Source organism: Trichogramma pretiosum, unplaced genomic scaffold, assembly GCF_000599845.2.
Source record: "Trichogramma pretiosum strain Unisexual culture from Peru unplaced genomic scaffold, Tpre_2.0 scaffold4, whole genome shotgun sequence".
NCBI classification, from domain to species: Eukaryota; Metazoa; Arthropoda; class Insecta; order Hymenoptera; family Trichogrammatidae; genus Trichogramma; species Trichogramma pretiosum.
In genome coordinates this window covers 3,406,211-3,422,173 of record NW_019641688.1, presented here as the reverse complement: position 1 = coordinate 3,422,173, position 15,963 = coordinate 3,406,211, and the positions used below count along the sequence as shown (strand labels likewise).

The window sequence follows — 15,963 nt, the reverse complement described above, 5'->3', positions numbered from 1 at the left end:
ATAATTTGTTACCATACAGAGTGACCGAGACAGCGAATTGGACAAAAGTCAATCGGATGTAGACAATGCCAGCGCGGATAATGGCACAAGTCTGGCGTTCACGACGTCATCCACACTCACAAGTAATAATAAAGGCTCGAAACAAGATACTCTGAATAATGGCTTTCATCACAAAGCTCAGCAGCAACAAGAGTACGACTCGGCCACTACGGCCACAGCGAGCTCGCCCGAACCCGACGACTACGACAACGTGCGCAGCTACAGTAATCCGCCGAGCAACGCGTCGCGCCCTTCGTTCAGTGGACCGTCGCGTCGCTCCAGCAACATTAGCAAAATTAGTGACAGTTTTATCAAATCTCCGCCGCCGCCGCCGCCAAAGACCCCCACCGAGATCGCCGGAAACGCTCAGGTCGTCAAAGTCGACATCAACAAGAGACGCGAAATATTTGAAAAAGCCAATTCGACCGAAAGCAATGGTGGCAAAAACAACCTTGGCAAGGTCGAATTGACGAGTACGAAATCCATCAAAGAAAGATTATCGATTCTGGAGCGTCAGAAAAGCAACAACGAAACCAGCGAAGCTACCGTAAAGAACACAAGACTTTCCGTCGATTCAGTCAAAGATAGATATAATTGGGATAAATTGGCCTTGAATAAAGAAGATATTAAAAGCAGAGGCTTGCTCGCCGAGGAGCTGGAAAGTGTTAAGCCCCTGAAGGAACGTTTGCAGACGTTGGAAAAATTCGCCGGTAGCGGAGATCAGCACTCGACTCCGGCCGCGCAGCTCAACGGCGATTACAGTGCCAAAAGTATCAAAGAGCGGCTCAGTTCGTTGGATAACGGCCGTCAAGATGCGGATTCTAAAAAGACGAACATCGTTTTCCACGAGCAGCAGCCGCAAATTCGAGCGGAGAACTCGACGCCTAGCGAACGTAGCTCGTCGCCGGATTCAGAGTACCGAGCACCGCGAGCCACGTTTCACCAGAGTCTTGATTCTTTGGACGCCGATGCCTCCAGTGGCCCTGACACTTTCGAACGTGTTCAGAGTCTCGAGGAGCTCGATCCATACCATCATCCAACTTCTCGACGTTACCCGACATCCAATTCTTCGACGGAAATTTTGTTGAACGATGCTGATCGCGAAGATTCAGGTATACTCACGACCGATATCAGCTGTTGCACCAGTCAAGCCGAGGAAGCAATTGAAAACAATCGACACCAAAAGCAACAAATTAATGCCGAGGAGAAGACGGAATATCAAAATGTGACCAATAATATAGAGAAACTAACGGTCGAGCCTGAAAATTCCGAGATTAACGCTTCACATAATATTGAGCAAGCGGTATTGGACGTGATGGTAAGTTTAAAATTTAAAATCAATTTTCTACAGAATGATATGATAATTTTACGCGGGTTGTTTTTATAATGGTCGATGGTGAAGGTAGAGTGAGCAGTGTGTTTTAATCTTGTAAATTAGACTGTTCAATGACTTGTAGTTTTTTTATTATTATTTTTTTTTATGTTTAAATTAATGCACATCATCACTTCTCGCTCTAGACTTCCTCAAGCTTGGTTTAAGGATTACACACAATGAATAATCTAAAAGTCCATTAATCGTGTAAATACAAAAGACGATATCACGAAGAAACGAAAAAAGAAAATAAAAATAATTTGGTTAAGGGAAGCGCTTATAAAACTGAATGCCTTTTGTTCTGCTGCTCGATTACCAACAGGGCATCGTTGAAAATACTTCCACTTCTTCACTATCTTGCTCGGCTGGGAACGCGATGGTCTGCACTAACGCTAACGAAGCACCTCAAAGCGATCTCTACTCCTCGACCTCGCGTCCAGTTGTCTATCAATCTCCACGTGTTCCCTTCCGTCAGACTCCTCCCGATTATCCACCTCCTCCCAAGCCATCCTACCTTCCTGGTCTCATCAGTGCTTGCAGTTCCGAGCCGAAGGATTCCGAGAGTCCGTCGGATTCTTCATCGACCAACACCGTCTGCTCGTTGAACGATTCTCAACAGCAGCTGCCGCAACAAGTACAGCAGCTGGTTAGACCATTGCCATCTCCACGTTCTCCGTCTAAAATTCCTACTCCTCTTCCTAGAAAAAGCCTAAGCAACGGAAGCAGTCCTTCTTCACCGGCGAGAAGTTTACCTCCATCGCCCGTGAAGCCACGAGTCCTTCCACTTTCGCTGCACAAAGCTTCCGAAATTCCTGTACCTATAAGTCCTACCTCGCCGATTAGTCCGAGACGCGCACTGGTGGAGGTGATCGGTGAGGAAAAGGTGGTGGTGGAGGAACCCGCACATCCATCGTACACTCAAGGGGAGCCGCAGCAGCAACAATTGCAGCGACCATTACAGCAGGATAATGAAAAAATCAACGAGGTCAGAGTCGACGAGTAGCACTGCTTTCAAGAAACCTTAATCTAAGTTTCTTATCTCTACTCCACTCTGGTTGCTCTTAATATTCTTTTCATTTTTTTCCTACCCTTTGGGACATGTAATAAAAACGCGATCTCTGGTGCGTGCGTGTAGTTCTTGTTATTATTGTGGTTATTGCGTGTTTGGGATAAAATATTTTATATTTGCGTACGTACATGTAATCGACATTTATGCATGTTTATATACGGACCTTGATTAATTTATTATTCTTCTTTTCTTTCTCGAATCTACTGAAAAACCTTTCATTTTAAACGGTAATTATGATTAAGAGTGCAGAATGTCAGTATTATCTTATAACGTTGAACATGGGTATACTTTATGTAAAAAGCAACCCACATTATCTTGATTCTTTTGCTTACCATATACGTACCAAGTTCTAGTGCCTTTCTTCGTAATGTAGCCTTTTTCCATCATATCTCGTTCACGTTAGATCGTTTGTTGATCGTTCAAAAAACTTATTTTTAATAACTGTTGGAAATGTTGTTGATAGAAAATATAACGGAGCGAAGAATAAATTATTGTTAGATTTGATCTGAGGAATCATAGTCTTGAATTGTGTTATAATTTTTATATTCTCAAACACGCAATTTCCGCTCGTCTAAAATAATAAGGGATTCTAATTTCCTAAATAATTAAATACGTTAGAGTGTGCAAAAGTCAATGCTATGAAAAAACTCTGCTGTGATCTTACATAAAAAGTCAAAGCAAAGAGATCAGCGAGTAATTGTAAATATGGTCACGATAGGCGGCTTACTCACCGGAATTTATACTCTTGGATATACCTGCTAGCCAAAGCATTATTACAATTAGTTAATAGTTATTTTAAATTTTAGTCATTTTAATGAATCCCTATGTTATGAATAATTCAAGTTTTAATACCCTTAACCATCCGGTTAGAGCTTTAACTTTACAATTGAATGAAATTATTCACTTACAAAAAAACGAATCGGTTATGATATTTCATAGTATAAACATGTGTTTAAAAATATCTATTGATGGTAGTTGCTATTTGCATAATCAAATGTTGTACCGAGTAACTTGTAATACACTGTCTATAAAACTAAAAGTACGCGGCGTGTAGTTTTATTGTTACAAAAGCTACGAGTAGATGCAAGTTGATAAAAGTTATATATGTAGACATGGCCAATAATCAGTTGCTATAACGTTTATATTATGCTTGTTGGATTGGATTATAAAGGTAACAGCTATAGAATGTAAAAAAATCTTATAATGCAAATTTAAATGAGCGGGGTAAACAAGCGAGAAAACTAAATATCATATTCGATTATATTATACGGTTTTATGGACCATTGAGTTTTTCGTATGATCTTTGCATGAATATTTTGAGAAAACTTATACGATTTTTGACGATTTTTCGTACAGGTTACTTGGAATGTGATTCGTAACGTGGAGAAAATTTAGCTTTTTGATTGTTATCAACATTAAAGGTTTACTCATGGTGTTGATAAGTTAACAATTGATTATGAACCAACTGATCTTTTTTTAAAATGATAGATTCTTACGCGAGACAATACACATATATTATAAATATTAATATAAATTCATCGACTGACAATTCAAACTTATTGATAAGTTTTAATTAAAAATTTATATGATCTTACATCATAGTTGTATTGAAAAATTTAGTAAAATAAATTTACGCAGCTTGGTTATTATAAAAAAAACTGAAGAGTATAAAACAAAAAAGGCCTGATATTTCTAAAGCTGACCTTATAGATGTAACCCATTGTGATACTTGTGAAGTTATCTCTCGTGTGGATAGATATTATATACACGCGTTAGTAATAAACTTATTATACCGCTAAGAAATGGAAAGTCGGAAGAGACCAGGTTTATTATATATTTAAAAGCTATAATATTACAGATGCAAACGTTAGACAGAAAAAGAGACAGAGAAATTTCTCGAATTGAAATCTTCCAATGAGCGCATTCACGCGATGAATATGAAATATTATATACATATATTATAATGATGTTCCATTATTGTTATATAGCAATTCAGAGCTATGATCATTGCTATTATAATTTATTATTATATAAACGAAAATACGGAGAAAAAAATATAAAAGCACGATACTGCATAAACTGGATATTCTCATGGATCTTTCATTCTTTCGATGTACCTGCATCATAACATATTTTAATAAACTTACAGATTTTGTTTTTTGTTTTGGTTAATCTGATATATATATTCATTGCTTTATGAATTTGACTCATTTCTTACCAAAATTTAATTCATTTATTTGATAACATTTGTTTTATTCATTATATATGTGTAACAATAAATATTAAATAGACATTAATTATGATAGAAATATATGTGTTTGTTTACTGCTAAAATCACTTGAAAATACATATATATAACATGCCAGTATGCCGACGTAGCCACAAAAGTACGTCCTGTCGTAATACGTAACCGACCTATCGTAGAAAACTGACAAGAGATAAAAGTAAGATTATTAAAAATAAAAAATCTCCACCGCTTTGTCAAGTTTATTCAAGATTGATGCACACACTTTCGCTCTAAGCTTGGGTATACGTTACTGAACTGTTGAAGGTAAGGGTGATAATGTCAGCTTCTTTGGTATCTCATTTATGTTGAAAAAAACAAAAACCTTGTATTTTGTACATTTATTAAATTAATTTTAATTTCATACAAGTAGATTTTCATGTACAGCCACTCAATATTATGTTCTTGCTTTCGTATGTTTATTAACTCTTATTTTTTACACATTCTATTTCTATCGCACTAAAGCTTAGCTTTTGTACAACTATTTTTGTATCAACTACTACGTAATTTTACGCTTTGTAGGAGTAAGTATTTTTTACACATGGTGTGTTGGGGTAAATGAAAAATTTCATCTTTATGTTGATAATTACTCTCGTCTTGCTTTATTCAAAACAAACATAACTTTATACTATTCTCTTTTTTTTAATATACATTAGCCATAATACATACATTTCAACCACTACGTAAAATTCAATTTTTTAATATTTTTCTTATCATCTAAGAAAAAAAGAAGGTACTTCACTACGACTCAGTTAACAAAAATAAAAATAAAAGAAAGAAAAAATCATAAGTTGTGAATTATGTTTGAAATAATTATTGCTATTGTCTTCGCGAGATGTACTTGAAAGTTAAATTTCGAACGAGCGAGACACCACGAATGCAAGAATAAGTCGTTATCGCGCATTTTTCCCATTTGTGCATGAACTTTTCTAGTGTCATGCTCGATGCTCCATTGTGCACACATGAGCTTTTATCTCCCATTAAAGAATTAGTTACGAATGTGTGTGCAAGCGCGCTCTTGAACGCGTGTGTAAATTTTATAAAAAGATAGCACCAGATGTTTGATAAGATTGCGTCGAATTGAAAAGTTACCACAGATTGCAGGCTATAAGCTTTTGTCGCCGAATGAGATACACGTATTATAAACATATGTACATAAAAGCTGCCTAGATAATATGACGGTAATCGCTTAGGTAGACTTTTTGAAAGACAAGCTCAGTCTCGTTCTACGAGTCGATGTCAGGACTCATTTACTTCCATTCGCAAGGAGCGCGTGTTTTTCTTAGTCAAATTATCCGTGAAAAGTAAGAACTTTGAGTGAGTAGCGATATTTTGTTCAGTTTGAGATGCGGTGAAAAATTTGTGCAGCATACATCTATATTTCTGTGTATTTTCTTTCTTTATCTTCTCTTAATCTGTACCCATAAACCTGAGCGAATGCGTAGAATGTTGCGGGGTTGAAAGATTCATACCCTGTTTTGAATTTCCTCTCATGCGGAATAACAGCTATATAAAACTTCATCATTGCTATAGGAGTTGGCGGCAGTAGAGCAGCAAGAGATGGAAAAAGTGGAGGTGGAGAAGGAAGAGGCGGAGGCACTGGAGCTGGCATTAGAACCAGAGCAGCAACAGCCACAGATGTATCAACACGAGCTGCTGAAGGAGCAAGACGAAAATCTTATCGATTTGAATTTGGAGCCCAGACAGGGCGAAAAAGTCGAATCGTTGACGAAGCAAGTGGACGAGATAAAGTTGAATGCACCGGTAGCGCCGATACCGGCTGTAAGGCCAACTACCTTGGCTCTCGACAAAACCATGTCGTTCTGCCCGGACTTTTTGAGTCCGATGTCGCCGAGTGGAAAACAGGTGAGTTCTTACAATTACTTGAACATTTGCAGTGCGTGATAATAAGTAATTTTGTTAATTGTTTTTTTTTCTTGCAAAATTTACTATCGTAATAAAATTAAAATTTACGTGGTGTCATGTACGAACTACCTACTAACTTACGTATATTATTTATTACCCGTTAGCAAACAAGCCATATATGAATTAGACGATATAAAAAACTCACGACGGGCTCGTGAAACAGTAAGACAAAAATGAACTGTTATTGTATTATTTCAATGTTGCGGTAACGATGCACGCGTAGAGAGATTCACTGGCCCGTGCGCTACTTTATGGTATATTTTCCGATCCCGTTTCGCGCCAAGATTACATGATTAACGCGATGCTCGTGTTAAAAAATTATGTACTGCCGTACATGATGTTCATTCTACTGAGTAAGCCACTACCGCCTCATTATTATCGTTCTTACTATTATATTAGCTCTATATGAATCACTTTATAGCTCAAGCTCGCATATTTCAATGAAGTAAATATTATCAAGTGCGTTTTTCAATTTTTAGATGAATAATCGAAAAAATCGTGATGACTTACTTTTCTACGTTTAATTATGTTTATTTATTTATTTTTTCATCGATTTTATAATACTAAAAAACCGATCGATCGTTTTGTGTCCCTTTTCAGATTTTACCATTGAGCTTTTCAAGCGATGAAGAAATTGTTACGGGTATGGCGTTTCCAATGGGACCTCCAACGAGTGGAGAACCACCGAAAGAAAAGCCACCACCACCGCCAGTTGACCTGAGCGACGAAGATAATCAACCGATCGAGCCATTGAAACGCTTGAATTCGACTCGTCGCATCAAGAAAGAAATCCGCAGTCGGCGTTCTGACTTTTTGGGCATCGAAAGCGTAAGTTTATAAACTATTCAAGTGTATGAAATTTGAAAAATTCATTAAGCAAATCATATTCTCGAAACAGTTCAACGACGACGATCTCGAACGCGAGCTCACACTGACCAAACCACCACCGGACATGGCCTCGATCCTCGCCGAAGAACGTCGTATCGAGCAGCTTCACCGACGCTCCTACGACACCGACAGCTATTACGAGCAAGATTCGAGCCACGAGCGCGACTCGGGCGTCGAACTTGGCCAAGCCGAAGACTGGACGAAGCAGCCGGTGAGCCCGGACATGTCGCAACACAGCCGTCAGAGTAGCGAACCCTTCGGCGCGACCAGTGTCACCTCCTCGGAGGAAGACGAGATCAGCAAGAAAGAGCGCGAAATCATGGAGGTGCTCGAGCGCGAGGAGCAGTGGAGGTACGAAAATAATCGCGAAAGAAGTGCCGGTGACGATAGCAGCGACCTCGGCGAGAAACTCGCTCACAAGCTTCGCGAACTCGAGGAAGAAAAGATGCAGCTTGAGCGCGAGCGAGCTGGTATCATAAATCATCAGCCGCAGCAGCAGCAGCATGAAATTAGCGAGAAACAACAGCAGCAGCAGCAGCAGCAGCTGCAAGCTCAGCAGCGTCAGCAACGTCAACGCCAGCAGGAACCGAATCCCGAGACATTGCGTATGAACGAAGAAAATTTGCGTAAGCAGGAGAAAATGGAAAGTCAACATCACAATTCTATTGAGGAAATGAAAAAGGAAGAGGTGAGATTGCTGACTGAACAGCATCAAATCAGTCATAATGAACCCGAAGATAATAGACTTGGCAAACAGGAAATCGATGTAAATATGCAAGAGGTACGTTACTTGTGTATTGATTTTAATTTTCAAACAAATACTCGTGCTAACGCGCTCATTTTTCTGTAGAATAACAAACCAATGAGCCCAGTGTCGAGCCACGAAGATGAGTCTTTTTCTTCACACGTAAGTATTGATTCTTAAAAAGAAATATTCTTTTTTTCTACAAACATAGTAATTGGAGATATTCGATATAAAAGCAGGAAGTTTTACGCGTGGAACGCGAACTGCTCCAACTCGAGCAAGAAGAGCTCAAAAGACAACGCAACAATTTGGCTTATCGCGAGCAACAGCAACAGCATTTGGCTGATCAGCTGCACGAGCAGTGGAAATCTATGCAACAAGAAAACCAACAGCAGCAATCAGCGGTGCAGACGCGTAACCATTACAACAGCAACAAGTCTCACGCCGTATCCGCGGTTGCTGCCACCACTGTAAATTATCGAGCATCCATGCCGAATTTACAAATGCACGAACATCACGCACCGGTTATGGGGCCGAGGAGGAGACCGCCACCACCTCCACCGATACCACCTGCGAAGCCTTTGAGATTAGTCGATCAGAGGCAACGAGACGTGACCATAAGGTACGAGCCTAAAATTTTGACTGTTTTCTGTATCTGTTATAATTTTCAGTTTTGTAAAAATTAATGATAGTAAATTTGACAGAAATAGTCGCGTACCATCCGCGAATTCAGGGACTCGAGTCGAAGCTCCTTTAAGATCGAGCTGTTCAAACAATTCTTTGGCCCCTGCGCAACAACAGCAGCAGCCTCAATTGGGCCAACAAATGAGCAGACAAACATTGCAAGCCTTGTCTGCCGCGCCGAGACCCAGAATGATACAGAATGATCAATGGGTGCAAAGACGAAAAAGCGATGTGCCAAGAGGAACTCATGATTATTCAAATTATCAACATTGGGTCATACAGGTTAGTGTTTGTACAAGTTCTTCACACGTACAAATTTGAACAAATAAGTCTTGACTCTAAAAAATTTGATACTAAAGGAAGCAGAGCAGCGAAGAATAAACGAAAAAAACCAGCGCAAGCCTCACGCAACCGGGACAACGGCGGTGCCATACGCTACTCCGGTAACGTCGATGCGTCCTGCCGACAGCAAACCTTTGCCTGACTCGATTATTCAGACACTCACGCAACGCGTTCAAAGTCGAGCCGTGCAAGAGAAACCGCTTTCGCCGAGGCGCAGGTACTATACGTTATACTTTCTATTTTCTTGCGCTCAGTTTAGTGTACAATTGAGAAAAATATACATGTATCACTTGTTGTTTGAATAAAAAGAGGTACGGCTCGAGCGAAAGACATTCTCCATGTAACGACGATTATCATTCTCATTTCAGGCTAGAGCACAGCGCGAGTCAGGAACATCTTCAGTCACCGCAGCACTATCAGATACAACAGACGCACAAACAAGCCAATTTAAATCAGTCGCCTACGAACTCTGGCAATCCAGAATCACAGGAAAAAATGTTGAGCGTTAGTGGAAAGAAAAAATGTTCTCACTGTGGCGATGAATTAGGTGAATATAAAAGTAATTGAAGAATCGCATGCAAGGCATTCGAAACGTTTTATTTTCATATAATAATTTGAATTCATTCTTTACTTATTTCATTAACTTCTCTTATTTTAGGACGAGGAGCAGCTATGATAATTGAAAGCCTAAGATTATTTTACCATATGGAGTGCTTCAAATGTTGCGTATGCCATGTGCGATTAGGTGATGGTCTCATGGGTACCGATGTTCGCGTTCGCAATCAGAAACTTCACTGTCACAACTGTTACTCCAGCGACGACGGTACGCACGGATGCATACCTTATTGATGTATATAATAGAACATTACTGACCATGAACATGATATTTTGCATTAACTTGTGCAGTAATTTTTTCTTTTTAAAATCGGAAAAATTGAAAAATTGACAAAAAAAATTGAAAAAATTGAAAATTTTACAAAAAATAAATTTTCTGGTCAAATCAATTTTATTATAATCTCATAAAAATATTTTTTGAAAGTAAAATAATGTAATTGTCTTTACTTATTGTAGGTGTCAAATTCAGCTGTGTGTAAAACCCGGATCAAGAGCCAACTGATTCTTCTTCTCAATTTGTGGCCAAGCTAACTAACTTGAATGTATAGCGCATCTGGCTATATATTTTCTCAAGTTGTAGGTGTTAGTAGTATAAAATTCAGTTTCTTTTGTAACGTTTTGTTGTTGGTGTTTTCAAGAAACTTATGTGGAGATGTAAATAGTATAAAAGTAAATTATTGAATCAATCAATATTTTAATAGAGAAAAATGAAGACAAAAAGATCTTTTGTATTAATGTCTCAACTTTTGATTATCGCCATGTAAATAAAATGTATTTATGTAATTAGAAATTAGTGAATAAGTTGAGAAATTAGTATTTAATTATCTGTTAAGTATGGTTTAACCATGTAAAACGTAAAATGGTATCATTTTAAGAACTATCAAAGTTTCACAGTGTTTGATAAAAAAATTATTTGCTATTTGTGTTGTGTCCAAGAAAAAGAAAGCAAAACTGTATATTGTTGTATTATATGTGATAATTAAACAAATATTTTTACGATTTAAGATAAAAAAAATTGAATAGAGCTTTTTTTTCTTTACATGTTATTAGTTGGAAAGTAGTGAAGAACGAATTCTGGGTAGACGGCTTTCATTGTTATTATTTGTTGAAAAATATAAAAATTTAAATGATAAATTATTATGATTATATAGTTCGAAGTCCCAATAATTAATTACTAATATTTTATACTAACGTATTTCGTTCAATCAATTATTTTACATAAACACAGAATAGTGTAAACAAACAATAATTAATCAAGTCACTATTGTAATTGTATATTGAAACGAGAAAAAAAGCAAAGTCGAACAGCATGAAACTATAACGCTTTAACTTTACAGTTTTAATTTCTAGTTTGTTTTTCTTTCTTGATTTTTGCGTGAGCAATTTGTAAACTAGACATGTATTCGAATTGCCACTGAAGTTATTATTAACAAAAAATGTGAGATATTGTACAATATGTGTTTCATTTATCGTATAAAGTGTAATTTTATATTCATGATCAAATAAATGTTTATTAAACCTGAATCAATTATTTTCTCTTATATCTTGACATCACCTCACTTTACCGAACGCTAAAAATGTTAAAATTCTATCTCTCACCGAAGATCTAGACTTTCGATCTCGCAGACAAAATAATTTAATGAGTGTAAGTATGATAAAATCGCAGCCTTCTTTCTTCGTAAAAGTAATTCACTGTTAGTTGACAATTACATTACTCTCATCATCACTATATGCTGCAGAAAAAAGCAACTTGCAACCGGGCACGAATGTGTGGGTGCGTCTCTCTCCCTCCCTCTGCGTAAAATACATACATGTTTACCACGTATATGAGAAAGGCTCCGCTGTTCTTTTGATCCGACCGACGCGCGGGCATTGCAGTTGCACAGCTCGAGCCGAGTGGATCGCGCATGACGCTTGGCCAGGTAATTTATTTGAAACAGTGACAGGCCGCAATATTGCTGCTTCATTTTGTGCTATAAATATTGAATATTTAGAAGTCAAAACTAAATGTTAATTGTTAATTAAAAGGTAGGCAGTGAACAATTTGATTTCATAACAACAAACGCATGCACTATTTTTATAAAATATAAACTGTACTTCGATCCATCAATGTTTGATAAGAAAATTTTACACATAATACATTTAATTTTACCAATGCGAATCATATCGATAACTTTCATCAAACTTTGCATTGATTTTCGCTGTACCTTTCATTTGAAAATTAAGTTGGATCATTCATTTTCAAAGTTATCAATGTATACACAGATTTACACGTGTATACAGTGATACATCATAAATGTATCCTATATCAACTTGCATCGCTGTTACACTAACGTACACCGATACGTCCATTGGTAAGCAGAATAAGTACGAGAAAAAGTAGAGCAAATTTTTCGTGCTGATTAAGCATGCTTATAAAAAATAGCTCATATACGAGCAAAACTCAATCGCTCGAACTCGGTATTACAGTCCATTAAATTTAAAGGATGTCGCAAGATTATTATTTACTTTTTCACATTGAGTTTTTAAACATTTAACTTTTAAAATTCGAAAGTGTAATGGTTTTCATAGGATCAAGTATCAATTATACAGTTTAAGATGAAAAATTTCAATCGAATTCATAAGTCAATCAAGTTTCATTAAATCAATCAAATTATTACGAGAACGTCGCGAGCCCGACAAATTGGATTGTCAATCAATTCGAGACTAGTCACTAAAAAAAATCTTGACCGATTAATAAAGGGGCGTGATTGTCTGCCTCTTCATAAATCAATCCCACGACGGACAATGAAATGGAAAATATTTATGAGAAAAAAAAATAAACAGGCTCAGCGCAGCAGTGAACAGCGATGCCAAGTTTGCGCTGGATCCACGAGAATCTCGAGCCACCAAACGTCGAAGAAGAGAGCAGTGACATAGACGACAGTTGCAGTAGCGACGACAGCTTCGAAGGAAACAATAACAGAGACGATAAAACGGAGGCCAAAAGCCAGCTGAGCAGAGTTTTACCCAACGCTTCACTCGATAACTATCAAAATGGGTAATTGTAAATTTTCTCGATCGCTGCGTATGAACAGAGACATTGTTTTCTTCACCTGCATACGATAACCTTGACTAATATAAAAAAACGAAAAAGTACTTGACGTTGCACTTCTGGTGTCCGAGCATATTAAACAAAAATCACCAGAAGTGCAACGTCAAGTACTTTTTCGTTTTATTTGTTTATTTTTTTTATTTTTTACCTTTAAATGTGACTTTAGTTACACATCTTGCAGCGCTACTTTTTTTTTCTATTGTAAATTGTTTTACTTGAACTTTTTAAATCGAATTACTTGCATTTTGTTATATAAAATTACTTGAATTGTTTAATGTTAAATTCTATTTTTAATATTCATAAAGACGTTACACATCTTACAGCTGTTCTTATACAGCTGATTTTGTTTTAATAAAACTGATTCAATTTTAATAAAACTGATTTTTCGATTTATTCTGTAGTCAATACCTCCCGATTAATTGTGATTTCGTTTATTGAGTGTCGAGGCCGCTTGCGCGGCCTCAACTTACATTAAGTTCCGTTTCAAAACGAATTCAAGTTTAATTCACATTTTTGATTTAGTTTTAATAATTTTGACCGATCAACACACGTAAAAACGCAACGCGCGAGCGAGAGACAGAGACGCAGAGATACACAACGCTACATTGTACGTTTCATAGAAATGAGCTCTGACTGTCGAGTACTGCTCGCCCGTGCTGTGCGTGTCGCAGCAGAAGCGAACTAGCAGTCACTCGACACTGCCTAGCGTAGACCAATCACAGCGCGAGAAGCAAACAGACGCTACTGAGACTAAAAACCTACGATTATCGCGCTCGCTCGCTCGCTCGTTTTTCACGGATTCACTAGCCTACCCAACGAGCCATAAGACGTTACACATCAAAAAGATGAGTTAATTTGTAAAAGGAGAAAAATATTTTCATCGAAGGTCTGCTATTTTCTTTCCATTCGATAAACATTAATTGCGCACGACGTACATCACACGAGGCTGCGGCTATAAATTCACACGTAACACTGCACGGCTGGCGCGCATAACGAGCAGCGATTAGCTCCCTGCAGCTTTGCAGGCTGCAGGACGGAGAGCTTGGCGGACGCAACGGCACGAACGTACAATTTTTCGTCTCTTGACATTGCATAGATGAACTTGACTCGCGAAAACGTTATGCAACTTTTGTCCTGTTTGTTCGAATAAAACGAGATTATGTTTTACGAATCGATCATGTATCGTTAGTTTTGTGAAACTTCGCACCGATAAAGGAGTCGTGAACCCCACATTTGCCCTTAGACGATGATACACCGGCAGTCACGCTATACGCTCCATTTGTGTATGCACATTGCACAGCCTATTTTATATCTACCTCTGCTCGTAACGCGTGCCTCGAACAGCGCGCAAAAACTATAAAACGACGCTGGTGCGTTGAGTGCGCCGCGCAAAAAGTCCGTTTCGTACACAAGCCATGTGCTCGTAATACGTATGCAACTTTTCCCGAGAATTCGCTATTTTACTTATGGCGAACACGCACCTATGCAATGTCAGAGTGATTAGCTAGTCCAACGCAATACATATACTTACAGACCTTTCTCGCTCTCCTCGTTTGCCCCCTACTTGCAAAATCACTTCTAAGAATGCATATTTCTATTTCGACGAAAAACGAATCGATGCAGTTTTCGAGCCTAATTTATCTGTTCAGCAACCCAGCAGTAGTAGCGTCGAGTCACGCGTCGATACCTTGGTCACTCGTTCATTCGAAGGTCGGACAGAAGCCGCTGCAACTGAAGCTACTCGCTCGAACGGGATACTGCGTCGGCATCGATTCATTGGGACGAGTCGCTGGAGTTGACGCCGACGACAACCACGGTAAGCACTTGATTCGCTGATTCGTTGAAGCCACGAAATTTCAAAAAGAAAATAAAAATTATACAACAACGCTGTGCTCTTGACTCTTTCACAGCCCGCCTCTTCGTGCGAGCAGTGGCTGACGGAATCGTACGCTTGCAGAGCGCAGAAACCGGTCGTTATTTGGCATTCAATTCCACGGGCCGTTTGTACGGTGAGGTAAGAATGTCGCCAGCGACAATAACAACAACGATAGCTCTCGTGCGCACGTGTCGCCTGACGTGTTAATTATTTTCCATTCTGCTTGCTCACGTGCGTGTAGCTCAACATGAACAACGACAGCAACGAGTGGGAACAATGGAGTATCGGTAATTACAGCGCGTTTCGCTCGCACCGATACGCCGAGCTCGACTGGTGGCTCGCCATCAAGAGGAACGGCCGACAGCTGCCTGGACCAAAGTCATTGAAAGGACACACGACTGCACAATTTTTGCCCATTGTTTTATAGAGTCAGCGAGCGATGGAGCAGTTTTTGGGCTTATGATGATCACACCGCGAGCTTGCACATTTCAACCTGACATTTCATTTGGTTTTCATTTGCAACATTACTGTTTAGTATCCAAGATTTTGAAATCAAAACCCCTTTTACGCTCATTTGACTAAAATTGAAACAATGAGATTCAGACGAGTAATAATTTGTTTTTTCAAATTTGAAATTTGAAGTTGTCATCAAAGGGCGAAAATGTACAATACCATACGATTTACAAAATTATGAGACACATGAGATTTGATTGCTGGATCAAAGATTACATTTTCATTAGTTTTTTGAATGGATATTAACAATTTTTCTTTTAGTAAGATCGTATAGTTTATTAGATACAAGGAACATCCCATTATGTGTTGTTATGATATCGGAGTTGCCGGGACAACAACATTCGATATACGAGAGTAGTAGTTTATGAACTAACCGCTAGGTGGTGATCTTGCCGAAAGCTCACCACGCATAAACAAACTATGTCTGAAAATAGTTAAGAGTGTAAGTGAGTGACGCCTTGTGTTTTTTAGTTGTTTGATATAATTTTGGGTCTGAAGCTAGTATGGCTTTGTAAG

At 38.3% G+C, this 15,963-nt stretch overlaps 2 protein-coding genes across 10 annotated transcripts in view; both read left to right on the top strand.

Annotated features, from left to right (window-relative positions):
- LOC106650567 overlaps window positions 1–10,935 on the top strand; it is a 101,827-nt gene extending 90,892 nt beyond the window's left edge. For 5 of the 9 annotated variants that reach the window (XM_023461717.1, XM_023461716.1, XM_014368654.2 and 2 more), the window contains 12 exons: window positions 20–1,357; window positions 1,734–2,396; window positions 6,298–6,630; window positions 7,291–7,518; window positions 7,589–8,359; window positions 8,429–8,485; window positions 8,560–8,945; window positions 9,016–9,289; window positions 9,367–9,566; window positions 9,718–9,908; window positions 10,008–10,172; window positions 10,421–10,935. In XM_023461717.1, coding sequence (XP_023317485.1) covers window positions 20–1,357; window positions 1,734–2,396; window positions 6,298–6,630; window positions 7,291–7,518; window positions 7,589–8,359; window positions 8,429–8,485; window positions 8,560–8,945; window positions 9,016–9,289; window positions 9,367–9,566; window positions 9,718–9,908; window positions 10,008–10,172; window positions 10,421–10,443 — 4,629 coding nt within the window. In that variant the 3' untranslated portion in view covers window positions 10,444–10,935. The remainder of the gene's footprint in view (window positions 1–19; window positions 1,358–1,733; window positions 2,397–6,297; window positions 6,631–7,290; window positions 7,519–7,588; window positions 8,360–8,428; window positions 8,486–8,559; window positions 8,946–9,015; window positions 9,290–9,366; window positions 9,567–9,717; window positions 9,909–10,007; window positions 10,173–10,420) is intronic. The other 4 variants (XM_023461718.1, XM_023461721.1, XM_023461719.1 and 1 more) reach the window with 4 other exon arrangements.
- Window positions 10,936–11,770: 835 nt separating this feature from the next.
- LOC106650240 (fibroblast growth factor 1-like) lies at window positions 11,771–15,929 on the top strand. Its single transcript, XM_023461642.1, has 5 exons — window positions 11,771–11,992; window positions 12,791–13,004; window positions 14,708–14,874; window positions 14,969–15,072; window positions 15,176–15,929. Exons 2-5 carry the CDS (start codon window positions 12,814–12,816, stop codon window positions 15,359–15,361), a joined length of 648 nt encoding a protein of 215 aa, XP_023317410.1. The 5' UTR covers window positions 11,771–11,992; window positions 12,791–12,813; the 3' UTR covers window positions 15,362–15,929.
- Window positions 15,930–15,963: the final 34 nt, after the last annotated feature.